The sequence below is a fragment of the Micropterus salmoides genome, unplaced genomic scaffold (genome assembly GCF_014851395.1).
Source record: "Micropterus salmoides isolate LMB-PRFRI ecotype aquatic unplaced genomic scaffold, ASM1485139v1 Ms_hic_scaffold_1, whole genome shotgun sequence".
Classification (NCBI taxonomy): domain Eukaryota; kingdom Metazoa; phylum Chordata; class Actinopteri; order Centrarchiformes; family Centrarchidae; genus Micropterus; species Micropterus salmoides.
This window is the reverse complement of record NW_024040040.1, coordinates 35,230,945-35,255,789: the sequence shown is the minus strand read 5'-3', so window position 1 is coordinate 35,255,789 and position 24,845 is coordinate 35,230,945. Positions and strand designations below refer to the sequence as shown.

The following is a 24,845-nucleotide window of genomic DNA, read 5'->3' as shown; positions in this document are numbered from 1 at the left end:
CCAACAGAACAGGCAGTAGATGACACAGTGACAGTGTGCCAACTGAGCCGATAACCTGACTGGCACGCTGTCAAACAGTGTGTAACACTTACATACACCTTGACTTAAATATATCCTAGTTTAAAATAGCTCTGTTTGGCCTTCATAATTCACAAATGTAACGTTGTTTTAATGCAGCGCCAAGGTTACATTTCAGTTGACTCGACGGTCCTAGTTGAGCATCCTGCTCAAGTGGAAGTAGTTTTTTTGGGTGGATTATAGAGGCTAGAAGGAACCTAATAATTGCAGTATGCTTGCTAATTTTAACCCCCACATGCAGAGAATAATGAATATCCTGCAGTATGGGTGATTCCTTCCTTTATACAATACAACAGGGAACAAATAAGACTTAATTATGCCAGTTTTATTACGTTTGTGTTTTCTGCCTGTGTCTTTTCATTAAATAGTTATTGCTCAATAAATAGTGGTTTTGTGTATTTTCCAATTGAAGCACCCTTTTGACAAGAGTCATGCAAAATTTTATTCAAAGCCAGAGAAGAGCTTTTTGAATAAGCTATTAAGATGTTAATTTGCCATTAGGATACCCTGCTTGCATTACGATGCTTAAAAAAACTTTGATGATGACATGCAATCAGTTTCCTTTTCATAATCATAATTAATGTGATTATATCATGAAGAGCCAGGCTTGATCCATGACCAGCGCTGTCCACAGTGGCCAGGAAAGGCTTCATTAGCATAGCTGTATGCTAATGAAGCCTGTGTGTGTGTGTGTGTGTGTGTGTGTGTGTGTGAGTGCGACTTGGTTTTTCCCTGATGTCTGGCCACTTGTTTCTCAGCAACAGCAGTCATAGCCCTGAGAACCTCAGAGTTAGAAGAACCTGACAGCTTGATAAATGCTATGAAAATAAGTGAGCGGCTGGATGAATGAACAAGCACTCCGCATCAGACATGATTAAACGGTTGAAACGCGGAAGAAAATCATGTTGGCCTATAGAAAACATGCGACACAACGCAGAGGTGGTGCTGGAAGGTTAAGGGAGAATAAAAGAGTTCACTGGAGGTAGGTGCAGCAAAGCGCCTCAATATTATATTTATTTTGTGCTGTTCTTTTTGTACCTGAAGACAGCAGTGAGGACCCTCTTTCAGCCACACTAATAAGTACATTCTGTTTTCAAAAGTCATTAGAAATGAGCATTTAAATGCTTTATTTAAAATTTAAATCGGGGGGGCCGAACCCCCTAGCATTTCAGCGTCCCCCCCAGGTACGCCCCTGAATATGCAGTATATATATTTTTTGCAATATATCACCGGACTCTACAATTCCCGTGTGCTTTTCAGAGGGTTATAGCATCTACTAGCTAATTATTTACTGTTTCGGTTCACTCTCACCGCTCCCATCAATGTAATTTCCAGACGTAGGTAGACACGCAGACACGCCCTCAAAAACACCGGTGGAAAAACACTGAGCTCCAGCACACACATCCTCTCCCATCCAAACACTAGCTAGCCTCCAGGCAGTCAATGGACATAAAGTTGTTACTGTGATGTAGAGACAGAGCTCAGTTAAAACTTTATGGATGAAAAATACTTTTGTTACAGATTAATAACTCACCACTCTGAAACTCTTGCTCCAGTCCATGTTGCCAAGCTGGTTGGCAACATGTAGCCTACAGCTGAATCGAAGCTTTTTATTGGCTTCTCGCTGACTCGCCCTTCTCTGCTTCTGATTGGTTAAACTAGTTGTCCTTAACCAGGAACTGCGCATGTGCAACTCCCAACAAAGATCATTAGAGACAAGATGTATCAGTCCATAGCTAAAACGAAGCCTTCAACACATACAATGAAAAGAGGATCTGCAGCAATGTGCAATATGACAAAAAATATGGTGTTTTTTTAAATTTAAACCACGTAAACCTGTTCTGGTACAACCCCTAAAAAGGATTTTGAACCTGAAAATGAGCAGAACCTCTTTAAATATGAAATGGGGAAAAATGCTAGTATATATCTCTCCAAAGGTTACAAATTCCTCCTACTAAAGCTTATTTATTGACATTATTAACATTATTATTAATTATATATTGTATATATTGTTATTGTATTATATTTATGTTGTTTGTTCAATACAAAAACACAACTGTAAAAACAACACATTGTGGTTTTGAGGGGGTGATATGCTGGACTATTCTTTTGAGTCAGAGTAAGTTTTGTTGAGTTTGCCAGGAAAGTAGCGCGGATGTAGTTGTAGGCAGATTTTTTTGACAGATATGAAAGAAGTATCAATCTTCAACTCTTAAGCCTAAATTATTCATTAGGTGGCCAAACAACTCCAAATTAAGTTACTTTATATCTGTTGGGTGTGTAAATTGTTGCCAGTGCTTTCACTGCTATTTAAATCCTGAGTACTGTTGATTTGGAAACTGTCATGCACCAGGGCGAGAGATTCACCAAGCTGCTATTATTCTTACTCTGGCATGAATAACTGAATAACTCAACCAAATCTCTCACATACACAACTGCTGATGCCAATTCTATTCCCTCTGTTCACAAAGCTGATTGAGGAGATTCAGTTTCAAACTTCCCCCTGCTGTTGTGCAGAGCTCATGCTGAAGGGAATCCTGCTGCTAGAGTGTTGTTATAGGTTATTTTCATCAGTTCCTCCATCCTGTTTCTGTTTATTAATAAATTAGAAGACAAACAGTAGCTACCAAGTCTCTTTGGTGGGACTATTTGTCAACAGCAAATGAGTATCAGAGTTCAGAATCCACACTGCAGCGTAAAAGCTACGCTCGCCTTGAAAGAACTTTGATTAAATTTTTTTTAAATATTTGTTCAAATATGTTAATTTGTAGTCAGTACAAAAGTGTGTGGTTGAACTGAGAAGATATGAGCCAAAATATCATGTCAGGCCACATACTCAAAAGACAAAATAGTCGCAAACACAAACAGCTAAACCTTTAAAATTAACGCATTTAGTGGCACTACGGCAGCAAAGTTCCACTCTTTTGGTTGGTAATCTAATAGTTTTTTGGTAATCTGGTCATGTACTTTATAGTACAAGCATAAATCCGTATCATCATGTTAAACCCAAACATATTCATTTTTTAAGTTTCAACCCATCCAACCCCCAACTACACTGGTTACCTATGGAAAGTTATAATATAAGAGGTTTCAATAGAGATTCTTATTTGAAAGCTTTCCACCCTATGAAGTAGAAACATCTGGATGAAATATTGCAAACTGAATTAATTTTTGAAGCTTTCTGATTCGCAAATGGTCAAATTTGAATGTTGCATAATACAATATTAGCTGCCTTCTTTCTTGTAGCACCTAAATGTAATAAACTGTCTTGACAAAATAATCTTTTTTAAATGTTGTTGGAGGCTCTCACAGAGCTTGTGCTTTCGGAAGTGGTTAGTTGTCTTGAGTGTATGTGGGGTATTTTGTTTAGCTGATTTCTGCCACGCAGGAGCTTTGTAGTCAAGATGTACTTGGGTTGGATGTTATAAGATGTTATTTTTGGACTCTCTCCATGGGACGGCAGAAATAAAATGCAAGAGGGGACCTGTGGCAACCAGAGGGCTGTTAGCCAAGTTTTAAAGAGTGCAATTTTTAGAGTGCACTCTTATTTTCCATAATATTTGATTTGATGTATTGATTTGTAGACACAAAGGACATATTTTCTTTGTGCTCTGACTGCTTGGAGCATCTAAAAAATCTTGAGAAATGATTTTCTGTCTGTGTGTGTGTCTCTACAATTCTCTAATTACCTTTTGAAGAGAGGACAGGCAGTGAATTTAATGTCTTGAGATAACTACAGAAAAAGATGAGCCTATGGATTTGACTTTGTGACCTCTCACTAGATTGCTGATTCTTAGCTGTCTCTCAATACCTTCTAACAAAGCTTAGGGTGACTCCACTGTCACCTTCAGAGTCTTCTGCTAAAGGAGCTTGTCTGAGAAGTCCCTGTCATCTTTTAAAGTCTTGATGTTATTATGTGTTGGCTAAATCTTCAAATGTAGCAAGCATAGTTCAGTTTTACAAAGGTTTTCCATGGCGTTTTTGGGGGGGAAATGTAAATCAATAATTAGAGTGAAAGTGGAGACACCAAAAAGGAAAAGACTGATGCAGGATGATACATACACAGTATTTGAGGATTTTTTAAGTTAACCCAATCAAATTTACAAATAAAGGATTTGCTATCAGGCCATTATTCTCTGGTATTTTGCAGACTTTGGATCGTTTAAAAGGGCTTCTAACACCTTTTTAAGAGACCTCTTTGAAACTAGATTTTACCCTGAACCCTAAATGACAGGGTGTATCATGATTCCCAAAAGGAAGCCATAATAATTTCTATTCATGTGATCACAGTGCAGCTCATCTTTTACCTGTCTGAAAGGTTGGGCTATGCCATCAACATGTTTCATCAGCAGCTTGGTTTTTTTTTGGACTCAAATTACTTTTTTGGACAATGCACATTTGTTTCTTCTGTATTTAAACTGCATTGCATATTTTCTTAAACCTTTCTGAAAGCATTTTCATTTGTTAGTTTGCATTTTTTGGTGCAAGCTAACATTTTTAACAAATGCTTTCAAAAAGTGATGGGGGCAAAGTCAGCTATTTCAAAATGTGGTGGGAACATGTCCCCAGTGTCTCCTGTGTAAATGACACCTATGCTAATAAACAAGATGTAAAAGCTTTAGAGGTACTTATAGTTTTTGCTACCTTTGGACTCTATAGCAAGGTTAGCTTTTTCCCCTTAATTTCAGTTTTTACTCTAAAAAGTTTTAACTCTTGATAATAAGAGTTAGATCAGAAGTCTTGTCGGGGTGAATCAACATAAAAACCAAATCATAGTACACCGAATATAAAATTAGACCAGAATCTACTCAAATGCTGATTCTAACTATATTATGTAGGACAAACAAACTAGGTGAAATAATCTCATCATCACAAATACTCCACCTCAAAACATCCTTCCGAACAGGGAAGTCTCTATATTTAGCATGCTAACTTGGTAACAGTCTTTGTCCTGCAAGGCGTCTGTCAAACTGATTCTCTGCTTTGTAAATGTGGCACTTCAAAGGGAGATACACCTTCCTGTGCAGCAGCATGTTTAGCTCTGGTCATCCGTCTGCTGCAGTAAAGATGAGCTGCAGTGTGCAAGAGTTAGGATCAGAGAACAGGGAGGGGAGAGAAAGTGAATGAATATGGATACGCTTCTGTAATGAAGAGCATCATTGGGATACCTCTCTTCAGATGTTCTGTTTTTATTTCTTAACTTCTTTACCTTAAAAATTTTAACGTATGTCACAAGTACTGCAATTGATTTGACAGATTTTTTGTCGTATTCAGTTTCCACAAATGGCTTATATTATCCTGCTTACCTCTGTCACTAATAATCAGCTCCAGTCATTTAAAACAACATTCAGTTGTTTGTGAGCACATATTCTTCTTGGCAATTGACTGGCAAATGTTGAGTCTAACAAATGATGGGGTATTATTATTGGCCTGATAATGAACTAGAGCAGTCGCCAACCTTTTCCAGGCATACATGATGTTTCATGTCTAATGCTTGATTTATACTCCTGCGTAGGGTCTACGTGCATAGCTATGCCGTAGGCTACACACGTAGCAATTTATACTTGTTCGTCGGTGTCTCCGTCATTCTGCAGTTACACCCCCAAACAGTAGTTGGCGGTAGTTTGCGTTAGCGCTACAGCGTCCACTGTGTTGACTTTTGCCGGCCGAGCAGGCTAACTTCCACTTTAGCCCTCCGCTGAATAGGGGGTAAAATTGTATACATGCGGCTGGTATAGCCTTTTCAAATGTTATCAACTGAATGGATCACATTCTGATAGCGAAAAGGTTAACTTCCTGTCGGCTCAGAGGCATTGCGAGGCTACCATAGGCTACCCAGGTGACCAATCACAGTTCAGTCCACGTCGCCTCAACACGTAGTAACATGTTTGAGGAGATGCACGTCAGGCTATGGCGTAGGTGACGGCGTGGTTTAGGGGGTTACGCAGAGGTTACACCGTCGATTCAACACAGAAGTATAAATTGCACTTAAGCCCTACCCAAAAAATGTTAAGAAATGTTAGCCCACAGGGATATTTACATTGCTTGTTTTTTTGTGCTGTAGTACATTTGACAATTATATTTACGTGGGAAATTGAGGCACAGTTAAGGCACGGCAAAGTGAAGGCCCCTCATCTCGTACCTTCAAATGTGAAAGACAGAACAAGACTAAGGGTCTACAGCTATGCTAGCTGATCTGGGAGTCTATACTTATTAGCTAAAAGCTAATAGTGATGCTTAGCTGTTATAACGTTAACTATTTTCAGCATCTCAGTTTAGCTAACATTTGCAAATTACAGCTAAAAACATAGTACAGTTGTGACTGAAAAATAGTTTTGCATTTTGGTATTTGGTCATGAAGTATTGGACAAATTCAAGTTCAACCATGAGTGGCGCATACATGTTTTTTCTGAATTTCATGGCAATATATCCAATAGCTCTTGAGCCATTTTGCTAAAAAAAATCACAAATGTCTACCTCATGGAGGCATTAGAGGAAAAGTCAGTAGGTGCGTTCGAGATGACTGCGGCTTACTTTCTTTGAAACGTGAACTGCAGGCGTGCAGTTGCCTGCAGTTCACATTTCATTATCAAGTCGGTATAAAAAGCGCGCTGTCAAGTCGGACACATTCTACCTGCATGAGCTTACTGTGAGCTTAGAACAGTGGCAAAAGGTGGTTCCAACCTTGTGCAGCGGTAGAAAAGCAATCGCGGTCGCCGGATACAGCAACTGCAGCCGCCTTGTTCCCACAAGGTTTTAATGCCATGGGATAATTTTGGACTCAAAGATTGACATGTTGATCATGATCACGTCTCTGCCATTATTTTTCCTTTGCAAATCTATATGAGGGTATTAGCTAGCATTCCGCTGGGACGTGGGCAACAAGTCCATCATAGATAAACATGATATCCATGATCACAACAACCACATGAGGGAAGATGGAAAGGTTGGACAGGTCCACAGAGAGAAGCCGTGATTTTATTTGTGTATCAAAAGATGTAAAGTTAGAAATGAATAAATATAAATATATTGAATATATTTAACATGTGAAACTTAGTTGTCACATGTCACTCTGATGAAAAATAACTTTTATATATTTTGTTTCTTTACAGTCAATGCCTGGATGATAAGAGGGTTATCAGGTAAGCATATCCATCCATCCATCCATCCATCCATATATAATACAAAATAAGATGAAACTGTATCAGTTTCTGCGGACAACTGTCATAGCAGAAGAAAAATAAGATTGTGGAAATGAGACATATTGAAATTTCCACTGTTCCAAGAATGTAGCGCTTAAAGATGAAACTCATGATGGACAGTATGAAAAGTATAAATTACAGATTTATGACAGAACATAATGAAAATAAGCATTAAAAAATACATGCAATACAGCTCATAAATAAAACAAGAGTCAAACGACCACGAACATCCATCTTTGTCATATTTCATTTCAGTTATTATGTCAGAATTAACACACACAAAGCAGGGTACATGACCTGTAAATGCTGTGTTCTCTTCTTCTTTCTGTCCTCTCAGCCACTGACAGTTTTAACATTGAGCCCACTCCCCCCTGGCCAAGGAAACCCTGTAATGAGTCTCGTCTGCAGTGGGAGGTGGAGGTCTGTGGAGAGGACTTCAAGCGGGACATGGGTCACATAGATCCACAGTACTGGTGTAACCTCACACACTTCATCAGGTACGACCATATGTAGTGGTTCATCATCATATATATACAGTATTTAGTTTAGCTGCCAACAAACTATACAACATAACATAGTATTTTAAGCATGTGCCTGGATTAATCAAATAATGAAACATAATTTATATTTTAACCTTACATTTACAAAAGAAAGAGAAAAATAAGTCTAAACCAAGTCAGTCTAAAAAAAGGTGTAAATGTTAATGATCCATGTGGAAATAGAACAGGAGTGGGAAATGGGAAAATACAAGTCTGCATTGCATTTGACCATATTGCATGATTTTCTTTAAAAACTAGAGGTTGTGTATAATATTATGAGAATATATTGTTGGTCTGAAGTGTCCTATGATCAAAATTCTATTGACATTTTGAGCCATGTCGCAAATGTAAAATACGTTGAACAAGCATTCAATGGGTGGAGCTCCAGATGAAAAAAAAAAGTCGGAGGTTCTCTTGTTCTCAGTTTTGAGATGCTCCCTTACTTTAGCTTGTTTTCTGTCAAGTCATGCAAGGTGCAGGCTTCACTACTGGATGATGAGGTAAACATAACATCTGTGTCAAGCCTTTATGTTGCACTGCAAAACACATCTGGTGAAAATTGATGAAACAGGGGATAAACATACTGAATATTAAAGATAAAACTATTTACACCTGTGTGATTTTAGCATATAGCTCATTTGTTTGGATTTTGGAAATTTGCATTGTGGAAAGTCATGCTGCTTCGGCTGTTATCAGTTCCTGTTTGCACTGCATAGACAATTGACACCTTGTTTACTGTTGATAGTGCAGAAAAAGTTGTGAAGCTCTGAAGCATTTTTTTTTCTGATTTCAAAAAGGACATGTATCTTCAGAGAGGCTACTCCCACTGTAAAGACTCAGCAGCAGTGTTTGTATTGTCTGTGCGTTTGCTATTCGACTGCATTATGATGATGAAATAAGTGGTGTAACCTTTGTGGCAAAATGAGTTAGTCGATGAGAATTTAGTGAGTTGATGGTGGTGGGTATCTGATCGGATCGAATGATCTGTTCGTATCAGAAAAAAATGTCTTCATATTCATTTAAATCCCTACTGCATCCTGCATAGCTTTCCATTTGTCTGCACACATGTAGCGACGTTTAGTTGTAGCTGCATTTTGAGGCATTAATCACTGCCTAACCTGATTTGATATATTCCCAAGATGGATTATAAGCAGCAACATACACTCCTATGCCTTCTTCATGTTCTAAAGGAGATTTCACTGGGTAAATAACTGCACCTGTTTGTTTGTTTGTTTCTTGAAATAGGTTATGGTGTTCTTTGCAATAATCCTAATTATTCAGACTCCAAAATTGTCCTGCAACAGAGAAAAGCATTTCTTCCCCTTAAGAGAGAGCCTGTAAATTCTGCCTGCTGGCCCAAAATTAAATACTGATCTTAAGAACAGTAGAGAATTTCCCTCTACACACAGGATGTGACAAATATTACGAAAATTTTCTCCTTACATTAGTTGCCTGGTGCAGCTTCAATTTGACAGTGATGGAACAGCAAATGTGATATCAGGAAACTACACTCGAAGCAGCTTTTTACGAGTTCCTACAAAGCAAAATTGTCATTTTGTATAACAACCAGAAGAAAACATCTGGACACTGAAATGCCATGCATATTTTAAGCTCTCATCATTATCTCTCCTCTTTTGTCAAGTACTGTTGTCTTCCTGTCTGAGTGCTCTATATTTGTAGTTTTATTTAAGGGGTTGTCAAACCCGATATCACTTTCAAAAATACACTTGGATTGATGGAAAGATTGTAATCCATCACAGCCTGCTGCAGCTGGTTAGATGTCTGTGGGTGGGAGAACAGTCGGAGGTTTGCTTTTCAAAACGAGAGTTGTTTTCAAGAAACATCTGAGCCCTGACCACCCATCTATATCTATCTTCATCCTGATTTTCACCTAATTCCTTCCTCTCACCTTTGACCTCCCATGTTTTTTCTTTTAACTGCAGAGCCCCAAGAGGAGGGGTAAAGAGCCATGAGACTGGTTTCTTGGCAATAGCATACATATGGGAGATTAAAATAAACGTCAAAATAGTCATCTGAGTCACAGATTTGCGGGAAAAATTCAAACATTCTGGGAAGAAGAACCATCCAGAAGTCACGCAATCTCTCTGTTTTTCTTCTTTACTATGATTTCTTTCCCTTCTGTCAGAGCTTCATGCTGCTTTCCAGCAACACAGGATTTTATACAGCGACAGTTACTCACAATCATACACTGGTTTACTTCCGTGATTACAAATGAAAGGAAAAAATGAAATGTGAGATAAAGGTGTGCTTTGAGATAAAAATAACAAGAGTAACCATGTCAGCCACACCTGCAGCACATGAAGCCAAATGGTTGACTATAGGTATTATGATCAGGGTAAACATCTGGGAGGCCACTTAGCAACTTTTAGATAATAATCGGCTGCCATTTGTTGGTCTGGCGGTCAGCGGTGGGACCAAGTCTTTGTTTAGCAGGTCACAATCAAGACTGGAGTCTACAGTTGTAGATTGACAGAAACTATAACTGGACACCAAATAACAAAACTGTAGTGCAGCTGTGATTTTTTACCAAAGCAAACCAAATGCCACAGCTAACAAAGTAAAAGCTGCTATACTCAATATTTCTATTAACAGTGGCTCACAGTACTACTTCTTTGTAAAAGGAGTTGCTTATAATGACAAAACCACAGACAATTATGGAGCATTTTAGAGTCTTCCAGCTCATTGTTTTAGTTGTCTGACGCGAAACTTTACTGGTTCGGTTCACTCTCACTGCTCATAGACGGACAAAGTTAGTGACTAGCTGGTGAAAATTGTAAAACATTAATGGAGCTGGTGGAGACCAAAAACAGAGCCAAAAAGAGAGTAATTTTACATTTGACAGGTGGTCATAAGTATGACTCTCTAACAACTCTGCTACATCAATCTAAAGTGTAAAAACTGTCTGTGTTTAAACTGTTTACATTGCCCCCAAGTGGTCAAAATATCAGTTTGATGCAAGTTTACTAAGTAAATAAATTTAATACGAGTGAACATTTTGTGGGATAAGAGGTATTTTCTTAAACTGTGTCAGTGCCAGTTCTCATCCTATTTTCAGCCATCTCTTTCTTTTCTCTCAGTTCTCCTTTCTCTTAATAGAGTATAGAATAAAATAAAGCTTTCATTCAGAAACATCAAAACAAGCAACTGATTTTCAAGGAGACCTATACAATTTAAAAACTGGCTTGAATTTCTGCTGTGTGATACAACTTCAGACAGTTAAAGGTAGTTTTTTTTTTTAATTGTGTGTTTCTGAACAGGGGTACTATTGTTGTTCCGTACTGTCACAAACAGCATAGCACTCGACTGTCCTTCAAGCCTAAAAATAGTATAAAAAGTATTTTTTCGATCTCTTAAATGCTATTTTGGAAGTAGAGACTGGTCTAATCTCTCTTTTTTTCCACATTTTGTGCATATTCTGCTGTAGTATTAATGCTTACACACTTAAATGAAAGGGTATGGAGAGAGATTTTGAAGAGTCAGAACCGCCTTTAATCAAAATCTAATCTGTCAGTAGCCAAAATGTAGTTGGAAGCACAGCATGACCTACCTTTCCAGGAACCCAAATTATTCATTTGGGTTTTTTGTGTACGATACTTCATTTATAATACTGTGGATTATAAACTGACTTTTTTGGCAGCAGTTTACTTTGGAGCCTGGAGGAAGCTGATAAGAAGGAAAGAGAGAGAGAGAGAGAGAGAGAGAGAGAGAGAGAGGAACCAGAGAATGCGGAGAAGGATCGGGCTTGGAGAGCGAGGGGCCTCATGTTTAAACAAGCAGTGACCCCTGCAAAGCTTCCTCTATTTGATAAATGAGCCGTGCCTCTTTAGCTGCTGGCCAAAACTCAGCCAACATGACTGTTATTGTTTGAAATGAGCTTGTTGGAACACATATAAAGGGTATAAACAGACCACTAAGAGGCTCTGTGTGTATCAGTACGTGCATTTAGGCACTCCTCTCATTTATCTCTAATAACTATTGATTTTCTGCCCTGAGTAGTTTACAGCTCCAGGAGCAGCCAGCCTTAATGTTGAGTCCATAGGAACAGGGGAACAGTGGTGTTGGTCTATTTGGACCTTTAGTTGTCATTTGCTGCCACTAATGACAACTAAATTAGCGAGCATCATTCTAAGTGGGTATTGTTGTCCACACATCTGGCACAAGCCTATTAACAACAACTGTACGTCAGCTAGCAATGGAGGGAGAGGACAGTCAATGGTTAAAATCACTTGAGGACTGTCCCTTGATATTGTTATAGTATAATACGCTGCTTTGTGCAAAGATAAAGTAACAAATTGTCAAGTGTTTCAAGGTGTATTAATTTCATTTGTCTCATTTGCGTGATTTGACCAATGGATGGTTTGTGTTTTTTCAACACATTCTTACTCCCGACTCATCACAAATTGACGCTTGGTCAAGGCCCTTTGGCGTCGCCTTTTAACGACCTGGGTAGCCCTTTTGCGTCATTTATTGATGTTTAGGTCTCCAAGTTAGCAATGCTTAGCTTAACAATAAATATGCAGCGTCCGGTTAGACTTTCAAAATAAAATGCTAGCGTTTTCGAAACATCGCCATTTTGAAACGGCGCGTTATTAAAGTCGTGAAAGCCTCTGGCTGATAACTCACCAAGAACTCCAGTTCATTCTGATTTTTCACTCCAGTCTCTCTATTTCTTCCTCTCTTCTCCATATGTTTATGAAGCAGATTAATAAAGCCCTGCGATATGTGAACATCTTTTGTTTAAGATGAAACATTAACTGTCCAGTTTCCAGCCACCTGTTTTTATGCATGTTTTCCATTTGTGCATAAAAATGCTGAATAGAATTGTCATAAATTTGCTAATATTGAACAATCTAAATATTGCAAAAAAGGTTTTATGTTTGGCTGAAAACATAATTAGGTGCTATATAGGAACACTTAGAATAACTATAAAGAACAAAAAAACATCTAAATTTATTAGTTAGCAGGGTCATCAGTATATCAGAAGATAAACAATTTATTTATTTTAGAATTGCCAATAACTAGAAGCAGCATTGCATTTTATACTCGTGTCTTAATGTTTCTGTTCGATAGATGCATACAGTTGATGTCAGCAGTAGGGCTGTCCCCGACTGGATTTACATAGTCGAATCAGTATTGTCGAGTCGACTGATCGAATCATGTGTCACTGTGTTTGTGTGCGGCGATTGCGAGCGGGGGGAGGACACATGGTAGCTCTGCTTTAATCTTGACAAGCTGCAGAGCTGTAGTCACTGTATTAGTCACTGTATCTTAAATTGTACATTTCCAGCTAAACTGAGTCTTTTTGTTGACCCTTTTCTCTCTGCTCGCCTTATTCACGTACTTTAAACATTTATTAAAAACTTTTTTCTTTTGTCATTTTTTTATTTACAGCATTAAACATTGAAATGTATATTGTAATAGGCAGTATATTAACTTATTGTGAGAAAACTGGTAGTTTTATGTAAAATCAGATGTTGAGCACCACCATATTGCCAAAATTGCATGATCCTCGTTTGGCTGCGAAGCTTCGACTGTGAGATTTACTGTTGAATCAGGCTCCGCCCATCGAAGCATCAATTCGGGGTCAACCCTAGTCAGCAGTATTCAAATTTCAACCAGTCATGGGATCCGTCTTCACTATAATGTGTAACTATGACCACATGTATAGGCAAAAGGTTAATAGCACTATTTCTAAATATGAAAGTGCTAATTAAAGAGATGTGGCGTGTCGTCTTGTCTTTCAGAGCTACAAACCCCCAAACATCAGTGTGGGTTTCACTGGGAGCTTTAACGTCTCAGGGGGAGTTATGGAATAACAGTGTGAGGGAAACATTATTTTGGCATTGTTTATTCCCAAGTTCTTAGTTCTCAGTCAGTATGTTCAGTCTGTAAATTGACTGGAAACGTATTCAAGCTATTTATTACCCCCACAGATGATTATTGTGTGGGGTGAGCTGCTGTGTATTACATCAGGGAAATAACTTCAAAAGTCTGTTATTCCCTACAGTCCTGCATACTGCATTTTGATCACTTCCGCCTAAAAGCTCTGATACATAGATGTTTTATTTATCTCTCTGTCCTTTTATTTTCTTTAGTTCCCAAACATCCCCTCTGAACACATATTTAACAGATTTGGTTTGTTCATGTGCATTGCAAACCCTTATTCAGATGACAGTTTGTTTTACTGAACATATAACTGACCTCTAAAGAAGGTTAAAGAGGTCATATTATGCTCATTTTCCAGTTCATCATCAATCTTATTTAGGGGTTGTACCAGAACAGGTTTACATGGTTTCATTTTCAAAAAACACCATATTTTTATCATACTGCACATTGCTGCAGCTCCTCTTTTAACCCTATGTGTTGAAGGCTTCGTTTTAGCTTTGAAGTGATACATCTTACCTCTAAATGATCTTTGTTGGGAGTTACGCATGACAGAGTAGGGCGGGTCGTGAGAAGCCAGTAAACACGGCTTTGGTTCAGCTATATATGTTCCCCTTACCAGCTTAGCAACATGGACTGGAGCAAGAGTTTCAGAGTGGTTGGTGAGTTATTAATCTGTAACAAATGTATCTTTCATCCATAAAGTTTTAACCAAGCTCTGTCTCTACATCAAGGTAACAACTTTATGTCCATTGACTGCCTGGAGGGTAGCTAATGTTTGGAAGGGAGAGCAGAGGCAGCAGGCGTCACTGTGTATTGCAGCTCAGAGTGTTTTTCCATCTGTCCATTTGCTGTGACGTCACAGGGATCAAAGGGAAAAGGCTGGACTACAATCAAGCTGTTTTCAGGCAGTTCAGAGCAGTGTTTTCTTTGGGAGATGGGAACTCCCTTTGGGGTGGACTTTGGGATTTTTCACTTTGAAAACTTATTACATGCATAAAAAAAGATATAGAACTCAATAAAGGAGAGGGAAAAAGCAAAAAAGCATAATATGACCTCTTTAAAATCACTCAACTGAAGCAGCCCCTTAGATGAGAGGCGAAGCGTTCTCAAGTATCTTCAATCACGTCCAGTTGCCCTTCATTTTCACCTTCCTTGGATAACTATGACCTTGATGACTGAGAATCTTCACACTGAGATAGAGCCATACAAATTTGCGGTGGATAGCCAATATTATGATGACTTTGTCCTTTTCCCTGCAACTTACAACATTACATATTATTACATTACATATTATTGCTGAGTTCAGACTTGACAGGAAGCTTTTCTCAGCAAAACATTTCTTATTACTGGCCTGTGCACTACATATCTACATATACAGAATCCACACAATACAGACAGCGGGGTTCATTTGATCTGCCGTACTTAAGCAAAGGTCTGTCAAAACAATGGCTGCAGCTTGACATCGGAGCCTAACTTATATATGCTGTACAGAGGGCAGCTTGTTGAAATGGTAACAATATATTGTTCCTGGTAATAGTTGCTGTTTTCTGTAAGTAGTGTTGAATAAATATAGCAGTTTTATATAATGTTCTAGATGTTATCTTGTAAATCAGAGATTCATTGTGAACACAAATGTTTATATGTGTCTAGTTTTTTTCAGTTATAACATCAGACAGTACTGTGTGGACTTATTTGCCCTTTATTTTTCGGCTGTCAGGCTACATATAGGCGTCCCTAACCTTCTGGCTGGTGGAACTTGTTGGGGCTATGTAAAGGCTGACAGGAAAATCTGCTAACAGTAGTCTGAACAAACTACTAAAATGTTCTCTGCCTGTTCTCTGGATAAATTGTTTTTAGTAAAGATGCAAAAGCAAACATTATCTATTTTTGTGTCTCTATTGTATTAGTTAAATAATATAGCTATAATATGCTATAATAATTATTAGATAATAGAATAATTATTATAGCATATTATAGCGATACATATTAATTATTATTATTAATTACTTGGTAAAACATTATGACAAATAAGTATAGTAGTTACTGTGTTTTGGCTGTGGGGCAGAGAAGTGATTAAATGCATCAGGTGTCCCTTCTTTGTAGTTTTAATATTATACAATGTTATCTTCAGATTTGGAGCCAGTGTGGGTGCACATGGAGACAATATAACTATTGCTCAATTCACTGTACTGTTGGTGAGAACACCAATAGCTCCTGGATGTTATAAGAAAAAGAATTGAGAATTCAGGATGGAGAAAGAGGGATTAGGACTGGCTGAATAGATTCATCAAAGCAGAGTTCTAAGCCTGGAAAGTCTTTCAAATGTCTGTTGAAATAGAGGAGAGCAGTGGTCCAAAAAAAGGAGGTATATCCCCAGTCACAATGGATTAGCAAACCTCCATTGCTTTGATTAATACTAGCTAACCGTAGTAGGGTTTTAAATCATTGTGTGCCATTTAGAGAACCTGTGAGGTCATTGGAGCCTAGATGATTCACCAACTGCACTATAATATGCATTTTGGTAATTTCATACCTTGAACTGTGTCTATTCTTTTGAAAAGTATGCTAAAAGTAGAAAGCAAATAAGATCAAATGTCAGAAATCTAAAAAACAAAGTGGTGATTTTCTATAAATCTTTTCCTTTTCTTCCTTGCATTTTTCTCCCCAGTGAGTACCACCTCTTCACGCTCTGCACAGAGACGAAGTCCCACATTGTCCACTGCTACTGGCCCAATCCCCTGGTGGAGGGCTTCATCATCCGCATACACAAGCACTTTTTCTCCAACTGCACCATGGAGCCTGTGGTATGGGTGGACCCGCCGGACGACACACTAACCATCCTAATCCTTATCCCTGTTTTCCTCACATTGGCCATGATAGCCCTGGTGGTCTGGTGCAGCAAGAGGAGCGATATCCTGGCTTAGGAGGGGAGGAAGATGCAAGTAGAGGGAGAAGGGAGCGTGAGAAAGACTGAGTTCAAGGTCCCAACCTCTCCACTCAAACAATACTGCACAGATTGGTTTAGTTGGTCAAATTACCCCATTAGTGGTGTTGCAAATCACCTCAACTTCCTGTGGAAATGAGGAAAGTAGTGCCCGGTAGTATTTTCTTGAATATTTAACATATTGTGTAATTTTTCACATTTCTGACACTGACCTACTATCACTGTGCTGTTGCACATCTGATGTAGACTTATTTGCTTTCTTGCATGGTAAATATGTAGTTTACCTTAGCACACTTAGCACTGGAAACTGACTCTGTCCAAGGTTAAAACAATCCACCCACCAGGACCTCTAAAGCTCACTAATTAACACATTATATCATGTTTGTTTAATCCATACAAAAGCAAGTGTAAAATCAACTTGTGGAGCAGTAGTCGGGTACAATACTTTCTTGAGTCACCTTGAGATTCGAGGTATCAAGGTATTTTATTATTATCATTAGACAACACAAGGTTTTACAACGAAATTAAAGTTTATAGTTTATACACACAGAACTGAAATAATTAATTGTATGTACATGTATGGTAACATGTAAAATAAATAAAATAAACCATAAATATTAAATAAATATTATAATATACAGTTATTTATAAACATATATACATATACACATATTTTTGAATTTGCATCTACGATGATGTAAACAGTAGCAAACATAAAAAGTCAGACATATAGGAAACAGTGTCCATTTTGAATGCGTTTGAGTACCAAACATCACCGATGTAAACAAAGAGCTCGCCTCCTCTCATCTTGCTGGTATCTTGTGCTCTTGTGTCAGCTCGGAACGTGATCACAGCACCCACTGTGGAGCCTGGTTCAGTTGATCTGACAGGGTGGATTGTCTCAAGGTCCGCTGCTCTTTTATCCAAACCCTGGCTTCTTTATCTGATGACTCTATTTCTGTCATAGGTAATTTGTGTTTCAGCAATAAATAAAAAATACGATGAAAACCAAAAATGTAGTAGAGTTTGAAGATGCTGAAGGCCCCAGCATCAGTGCGCGGAGCCGTTGCCATAGTCACCATCTTCTGATTCAGTCAATTTTACACAATTATGGCTTAGCCGGTTAAATCAAAATCCAACAGACATCAATCAATGATGTTTCAGCAATAAAGCCCAAAAGAAATAAGATTAAATCAAAAGTGTAGCAAAGTCTTAAGGAGTTTCCAGCCACTGCATTTACATGCGCTGAGCATCAACAGCCAGGAAAGACTCCAGGAAGTAACTGCTGCTGACCAAGGAATAGTACGGCACATAACCCCCCGTAAACCCACATGTCACTTTACACTTTGATTTTTGTATGGATGAAACACACAACACACAAGTTAGTGAGCTTTATAGGTGCCAGTAGGTGGATTTTGTTACCTTTGAACAGAGCCTACAAGCTAACGGTTTCCCCTTGTTTCCAGTCTTTAAGCTAAGCTAAACTAACCAGCTGCTGACTGTTGCTTCTTAAGTAGCTTACAGGCATGAGAGTGGTATCAATCTTTTCATTTAACTCGCGACAAGAAACCGAAAATGCATATTTGTAGAACTGTTCCTTCAAGACACAGAGTCATTTGATGATGTCATCACTTACTGGGTAACTTGACCAGCGGGACAATCTACCAAATCTTGGTGCATCCTTCAAAGCTCATGGATGTGGACCATTGACTCGGAGATTCTTGTCAGAGCACTGTATCATGACTGAAGGCCAAAGTATCTACCAAGCATCAGAGGCAGTGACTGAACTGACTCCAATACCATTTGTTAAATATTTTAACATGATACTCTTTTTGGCTTGGATACAAAGGAAGACACATTTGGACTTAATATTGTCTGTAATATTAATCTACAAGTTTTACCTTACACTGTTGTGCAACCCAAAGACAAGGCAACACTATGATACATATATGTTGGGACTTGAATTTCTTGTGTGACTACCTGAGCCTCAAGGGACTGTTTTATAACAGTGTAACTTATCCGATACTGTTGAATAAAATACTGTTAATACTCACAAAGAGGGATTCTCAATGGAAACAAAAAAATATGAATTGACATTGGGACCTCATACTGTACAGTAATGCTCTCTGTCCGTGCTGTCTACTGTATCTGCATTGCCTCTCCAGTGTTACTCAGACCAATGAGAAATTCACACCGATGTTTTGAAATTATTTCCTTTTGGGAAAGGCTTGATTTAAAGTACGCACTTCATTGGTTCTTTGAACCACAGTCCTCACCAGCCATGAGGGAAACTACCAACCAAGCACTGCTTTATTATTTTCTTCCAAAGCGTAAGGCATCAGCTCTGTCAGCTCTCACCTGCACACTTTCGTCTATGGAAACTTAAACTCCTGAGCAAAAGTACTTTGATTAAATCTCTCTTAAAGTAACTGACAGCTCTCCTTCATTACACGAACAAAGCAAGGACACAGAAAACAACTAACTCAATTTTTGCAATGCAATGTATCTTAGCTAATGTCTGTGAATTGATGTTTATGAATGTTTTGCAAAACTAGAGCCATCTGCTGTCTGTTGCCTTCTGTTTGTTCCACAGTCAGCTACAAAAGTGTATTTCTTTCTTAAAACCAGTGAAAATGTACAAGTCGGATTGCTAGCAACTCAGCCTCTTAAAATTATTCCTTTGGGTAATCTACATCATTTTAAAATAACACAATGTTGAATGATTATGAAATTAACTTATATTATATGATATTTCTACTGTATAATCTATGTAAACAAACAATACCGCCTGGCTATACTGGTCTCCTCATACTGTACTGCTTCATGGCATACAGATTAAAATGGGACATTGATGATCTTCTTCAAGAGGAAACTGTACTAAAGAGATCCTGCCAGGATGTAACAACTTTCTTATCTTATCTGTTGTCAATTAAAGAATCAGATACCAACCTTAGAATTAAGAATCCTTGAGATTTTCGTAAAATCAGACTCCATTTTTGACATTATACTCTACAGCAGCAAGATCTAATAATTTTTAGGGGCAAGGCTTGGCATTTGGTAGTGTCAATTTTCTGAAGGCACAAAGGGTAAATGCCAGGGCGGCAAGTCCATCAAATAAAACAATGCTTTCAAGTCCATGGAAATTATGAATTTATCGTAAGGGTTAAGGTGATGATTTTATTTTTATTCAATTTCTGATTTGTTAATGCTTGACAATAATTATAACCATTCATTAAGAACGCTGGAACACAGTCACAGTTGGGTCAGTTTATATAATGACATCATACTACTTACATACTCAAGTAAGTTTTTACACATCAGCAGAAAGCAAACTTGAATATCAACATACTGTTTTTCAAAGCAGCCAGAGCAACCACACAGTCAACAACCAGGAACAAATACATGAGAACTGCAGGGAGATGAAGAGAGACAGAGAGAGCGAGACAGCGCCTGTACGAGAAAGATATGTGACCTACGACCAGTTCATTAGTTTATAATAACGCAGAGCAGTGACGATACAGACGTTTCATAGAGACGAGCGTATATAATGTGAACATAGACTCCAGTCTGCAGTGTACACCACTGATAAACCACACAACTGTAGAGTAACAATAGGCTTCATGATCATAGAAATTGTTTTATCACGTCGACACTTCTGTCCATATTCACCCCCCCCCCCATTCACATGATCTCTCTTTTGACATTGATGAGCGCATCGACTTTATGTTTCAAGTAATTACAGTACAGCACAAGATGTCAAACTGTCATATGCTCAGATTTTAAAATGCTACTCCCAGTACCTTTAAGACTTAGAGAGTCTAATATTTTCTTTAGTTTTCCACTTCTTTTTAGACTCGATTCTCTGGGGACTTTTTTTAGTTGCAGTGTTTTCGTGTAACCTATTATTGAATCCCCAAAGCTTCAGCACAGCACAGGGTTCATGAGGTGCATCAACCATGATTCAAAACCCTCTCAAAGTTATTTAAAACAAACACTCACATGATCCACATTCAGTCAGTATCATGATTTATCACAAGGTCTACAGGTGTTTCCTCCATGAAACAAATCCTCCCGGAGTTTGTCCACTCTGAAGTCCAGAAGCTGCTCCACCCACCTGAGCAGTCACTGCTTACAAATAAAACCTGCCTGATTAGTTAATTCACCTTTCAATTCATGTTATGTGTCATGTATGTGTATGTGTGTGTGTGTGTGACTAAACATCCATCACTGTAAAAAGGAAATGCAATCATTAAAGGCATGGTAATTTTATCATTTGAAAATCTGCTAAAAAAGCTGGAAGTGCGCCTGTTGTCTCAGTTTGTTATTTCACACTGTGGCAGCACTGGTTTCTGCAGTGATCAGGAGAACAGACCATTTGACAGAAAAACTGGCACAAATACCCAAAGCTGCTGACACATCTAATCTCTGATCTATCCAATCTGCATTGTGCTATAGGAGCGTGAAATTAAGCTTTTCTCAACTTTATTAAGTCGTACATATTCACTTCCATGTTAGCAACATTACCATAAGAACAGTTCACAGCCTCCCAATTTCTATTTCAAATAAAATTTTGTAAGGCTACAGAATGTGACCTGTCCTATTTACAGATTTTTAAAGGCCCTGGTAGTGACAAGTGATCAATTATTCTGTCTGATTAGAAATACATTGGAATCACCACTATCAGTGGATTTGCTAGCGAGGCAAAAATCTACAAAAATCTTTTGAATGGAGTCAAACTTCTGTGACACCCAAATTCATGAAAGTGGAGACTTTTGTGTGAACTGAGAGTCAGTGAGTCCAACATAATGGAAGCTATCATAGCTTATTAACTGCAGCAACTTTTAGTAATTTATTTTACTTACTTGCCTACCTACCCTTATTCAACCCTCTGCCAGCTAAACTGTTCCACAAAATAAGTATGGTTTTTAAACATTAATTAGATGGATTCAATGGTACAGATGTCTGTTGGAAAAACTGGGTTAATTTATTGTCCAAGTTTGCTAACCACAAATTAGCAAAATGCCAGCTATGTACAACAAAAATAAAAAGTGCTAGAACTAGCGGCAGAATGTTCCCAGCTTGCTAACATGCTACCCATAGCTTGTCAACTGCAGTGCTTCAACAACTAGCCGTGCAAGTTACTACCTCACCAGGCCTTTAACATTGTCTTTTTCCGCAAGGAAGAAAAAGAGTGCGATGTTCATGTCATATTGGAGTAAGTTTCCAAGTTGTGAATAGTCAGACTTCTCTGAAAGCTCCAATGTGACCCCTTTACGGAAAGTCCCTCAGAATCAAACAAAACACAGCTTTCTTGTTTCAGCCAAATTTGGTGTGGTTTATTCGGGTTTATTGTTAAAGGACATTGTTTTTAACTCTCACATGACAGTTAATGTATAATAATTGTATAACCATATAACACTCACAGGTTGTAAACCGGACTTCCCATCTCTTCCATCCTTCCCATGTAGCATGAACACTGCATGAGAAGCATGTCAATCAAGTCCAGTTTCTATACACCCATAGACAAGACACAATAAGTGAAAACACCTGTGTAGGTGTACCATAGGTGTGTAGGGCCTTTACAGTATCTAAAATGCTACAACAAAGAAGTTTGGAGTAAAATAAACATACAAAGTGTCATGCTGTTTGGTGTATGTGACCTTAGTGGATTCCATCACTCTGAACTTGAATCATACTCTGAACAGAGCGAATACGACTTCTTTCACACTCTAGAGACAAATGTGCTTTTGGGAAATGCATCGACTTTGTTCAGTCACCACAGAACACTGAGGAGAGTTTACCCGGGCAAGCATGTGTGTGCGTGCATTCAGACTCAGACATTATTCTTTTATTAAGACAACAACATTATCTCAATCTACAAACAGACAGACAGCTGAATCCCTGACAGATATGCTATGTGTCTGTGTAACCTTTGAAACAATACAAACACAACCCAGCCATGCAGTTTCAAATCTTATCATTACATCATGTAAATAAACTCAATGTCAAACAATGCAGTCATCACTGTCAGCGGGTGATTGTCAATGATGTTGATATTGCTGCCGACACTTTGTCTAATCTTCCAGAGTCTGGGCTGGGAAACACAAAGCTTGAAATGACAAACTCAATGACCACAAAACCTTCACAGTATCATTACTGACTCCGCCTAAACAAACAAATGGCAAGATATATGGCAATATTTATTCCATCTGAAACTGTCCAGGAAACAACACAAGTGTTTTTTGTTTCTTTGGAGAGGCTAAACAACAGGGTTTAGAGACACAAACAGAGGAGACAATAGTTCAGTCTGCGGTGAAGGGACACATCGCAGTGCAGTTGCCCTCAAGGATGGCTATTCACAACGCCTCCACAGCTTGAATCTAGGAGGCAGGAAGGATATTAAAGCTTTTTCCCAGAGTTGACAGAAGAATACAGGGAAGTGGGTTGACCCAGCGGGTTTGACCAAAAGCAGTGCAGGAAGTGCGAGAGTGCCATGCTTCCACACAGAGATACACTGTTGTGACGGGGGAATTGCTGGCAATGCACAGAGCACTGTGTCTGAAATGCGGCTCCTCAAGGTTTCTAGCATTGCATTGTAGTTATTTTTGCTAGCATTATAATATTGACACTACTTAATATTTTTTTCAAACATACACTTGGCTAGAAGTTAAATGTGTAAGATCTGACCAGAAGTTTAGTTTAAAGTATTCAGAAGATGAACTAACATGAAGTAGAAGTTTTGACGTTTGGTAAAAAATATCTATGTATTGTGTTGTAGGCCCTGCGATGGACTGGCGACCTGTCCAGGGTGTACCCCTTTCGCCTGATGTCAGCTGGGATTGGCTCCAGCCCCTCTGTATGCAGGATAAGCGGTTGACGATGGATGGATGAATGGATTGTGTTGTAGAGATATCTACTGAAGTTAACATGATAACGAGCTAGCCCCTGCCCCTCCACTTTGTACCTCAAGACATGATAGCCCAATAGTATAGCTCAGGTCTACCCCCCATCCCACCTCATAAAACAGAAAAAATACAACCGTATACCTTCTGAATTCAAGTTTCTCTCCTCACTGAACTTCAGGTATATTCAACCAACTCAAGTTGCCCTTGATTTTTAAACTTCCTTGGACTCACTGAACTAATGGCATTGTAATTGTCATCATAAAACATGACAGAAACAAAGTCACACTCACCAAAACCGTTAGTTAGTCTTTCAAATTTTCTAACAGTCACCAATTCTGGTTTAGTTGAACTAAACCCTTAATTCACTGAGTTAGATGTGAAAATATTCTAACTCTACACACTGTCGCTGCCTCTCTGATGCCAGACCTCCTGTTGTTCCATTGTCAATATGTCTATATTTTGTCAATATGTCTATATTGTTTTTGTTAGTGTGTATATTTGTGTTGTCTACACTGAAGTCTGTGTCTGATTTTTATTTTATTTTGTTATTGTGATTTTGTATTTTTGTACGAGTAAGCTGTTTTGTCCACAACCCAAATATATTCAGTTACTGTCACAGAAGAGTAAAGAAACCAGAAAAAAATATTCACATTTAAGAAGCTGGATTCAGATAATATTGACCTCTTTTTTCTTTAAAAAAACGACTCAATTCTTGATTCAATTCAATTCCATTCTCAAAATAGTTGCTGATTAATTTAATAGTTGAAAAATAATTGATTAATAGTTGCAGCTCTACTTGACGCCTCTCCTAAACCAACATCGCCCCCAGGGTCAGAGTCCGGGTGGGAGCTGCTATAAATCGCCTCAATGCTGTATTTCCTGTCATCTAACTGGCCTCCGTCTGTCTCGGAGGCTGCTCTGAGTTATAACACAACAAAGGTTAGAACAGAAGAAACGTTGAATCCTGCACCTCCCTGAGGTCTGTCTTGGCCCAGACCTTTGTCATCTTCCCTGAAACAAGACTGCCGGACCAGCTAGACACCTCATCCACTATCTGAACTGCTCTCAAGGAGTGAAAACTACAACTCCTGCTGCAACGCCAGCGGGAATGTCTTATCTCTGCCTGCGCTTCAAAACAATAGGCTGAATCATGTTTTTTGCTGTGATAAAGGGATGATGTCTAAAACAGTATGTTAATTCCCTTTTAGAGAAGTTAAGTTCTCTAGCATTAAGTTAGCGTCTTACCATTTTGTTTTCACCATAACATCAC

The 24,845-nt window shown here is 38.5% G+C and overlaps 1 protein-coding gene across 1 annotated transcript in view; it reads left to right on the top strand.

The window, feature by feature from the left end:
• Nucleotides 1–20,969, top strand: part of LOC119907480 (receptor activity-modifying protein 3-like) — a 38,272-nt gene extending 17,303 nt beyond the window's left edge. Inside the window, exons 2-4 of the mRNA XM_038725241.1 lie at nucleotides 7,191–7,220; nucleotides 7,618–7,777; nucleotides 16,395–20,969. Of these exons, the coding sequence (XP_038581169.1) occupies nucleotides 7,191–7,220; nucleotides 7,618–7,777; nucleotides 16,395–16,650 (446 nt within the window). The 3' untranslated portion in view covers nucleotides 16,651–20,969. The remainder of the gene's footprint in view (nucleotides 1–7,190; nucleotides 7,221–7,617; nucleotides 7,778–16,394) is intronic.
• Nucleotides 20,970–24,845: the final 3,876 nt, after the last annotated feature.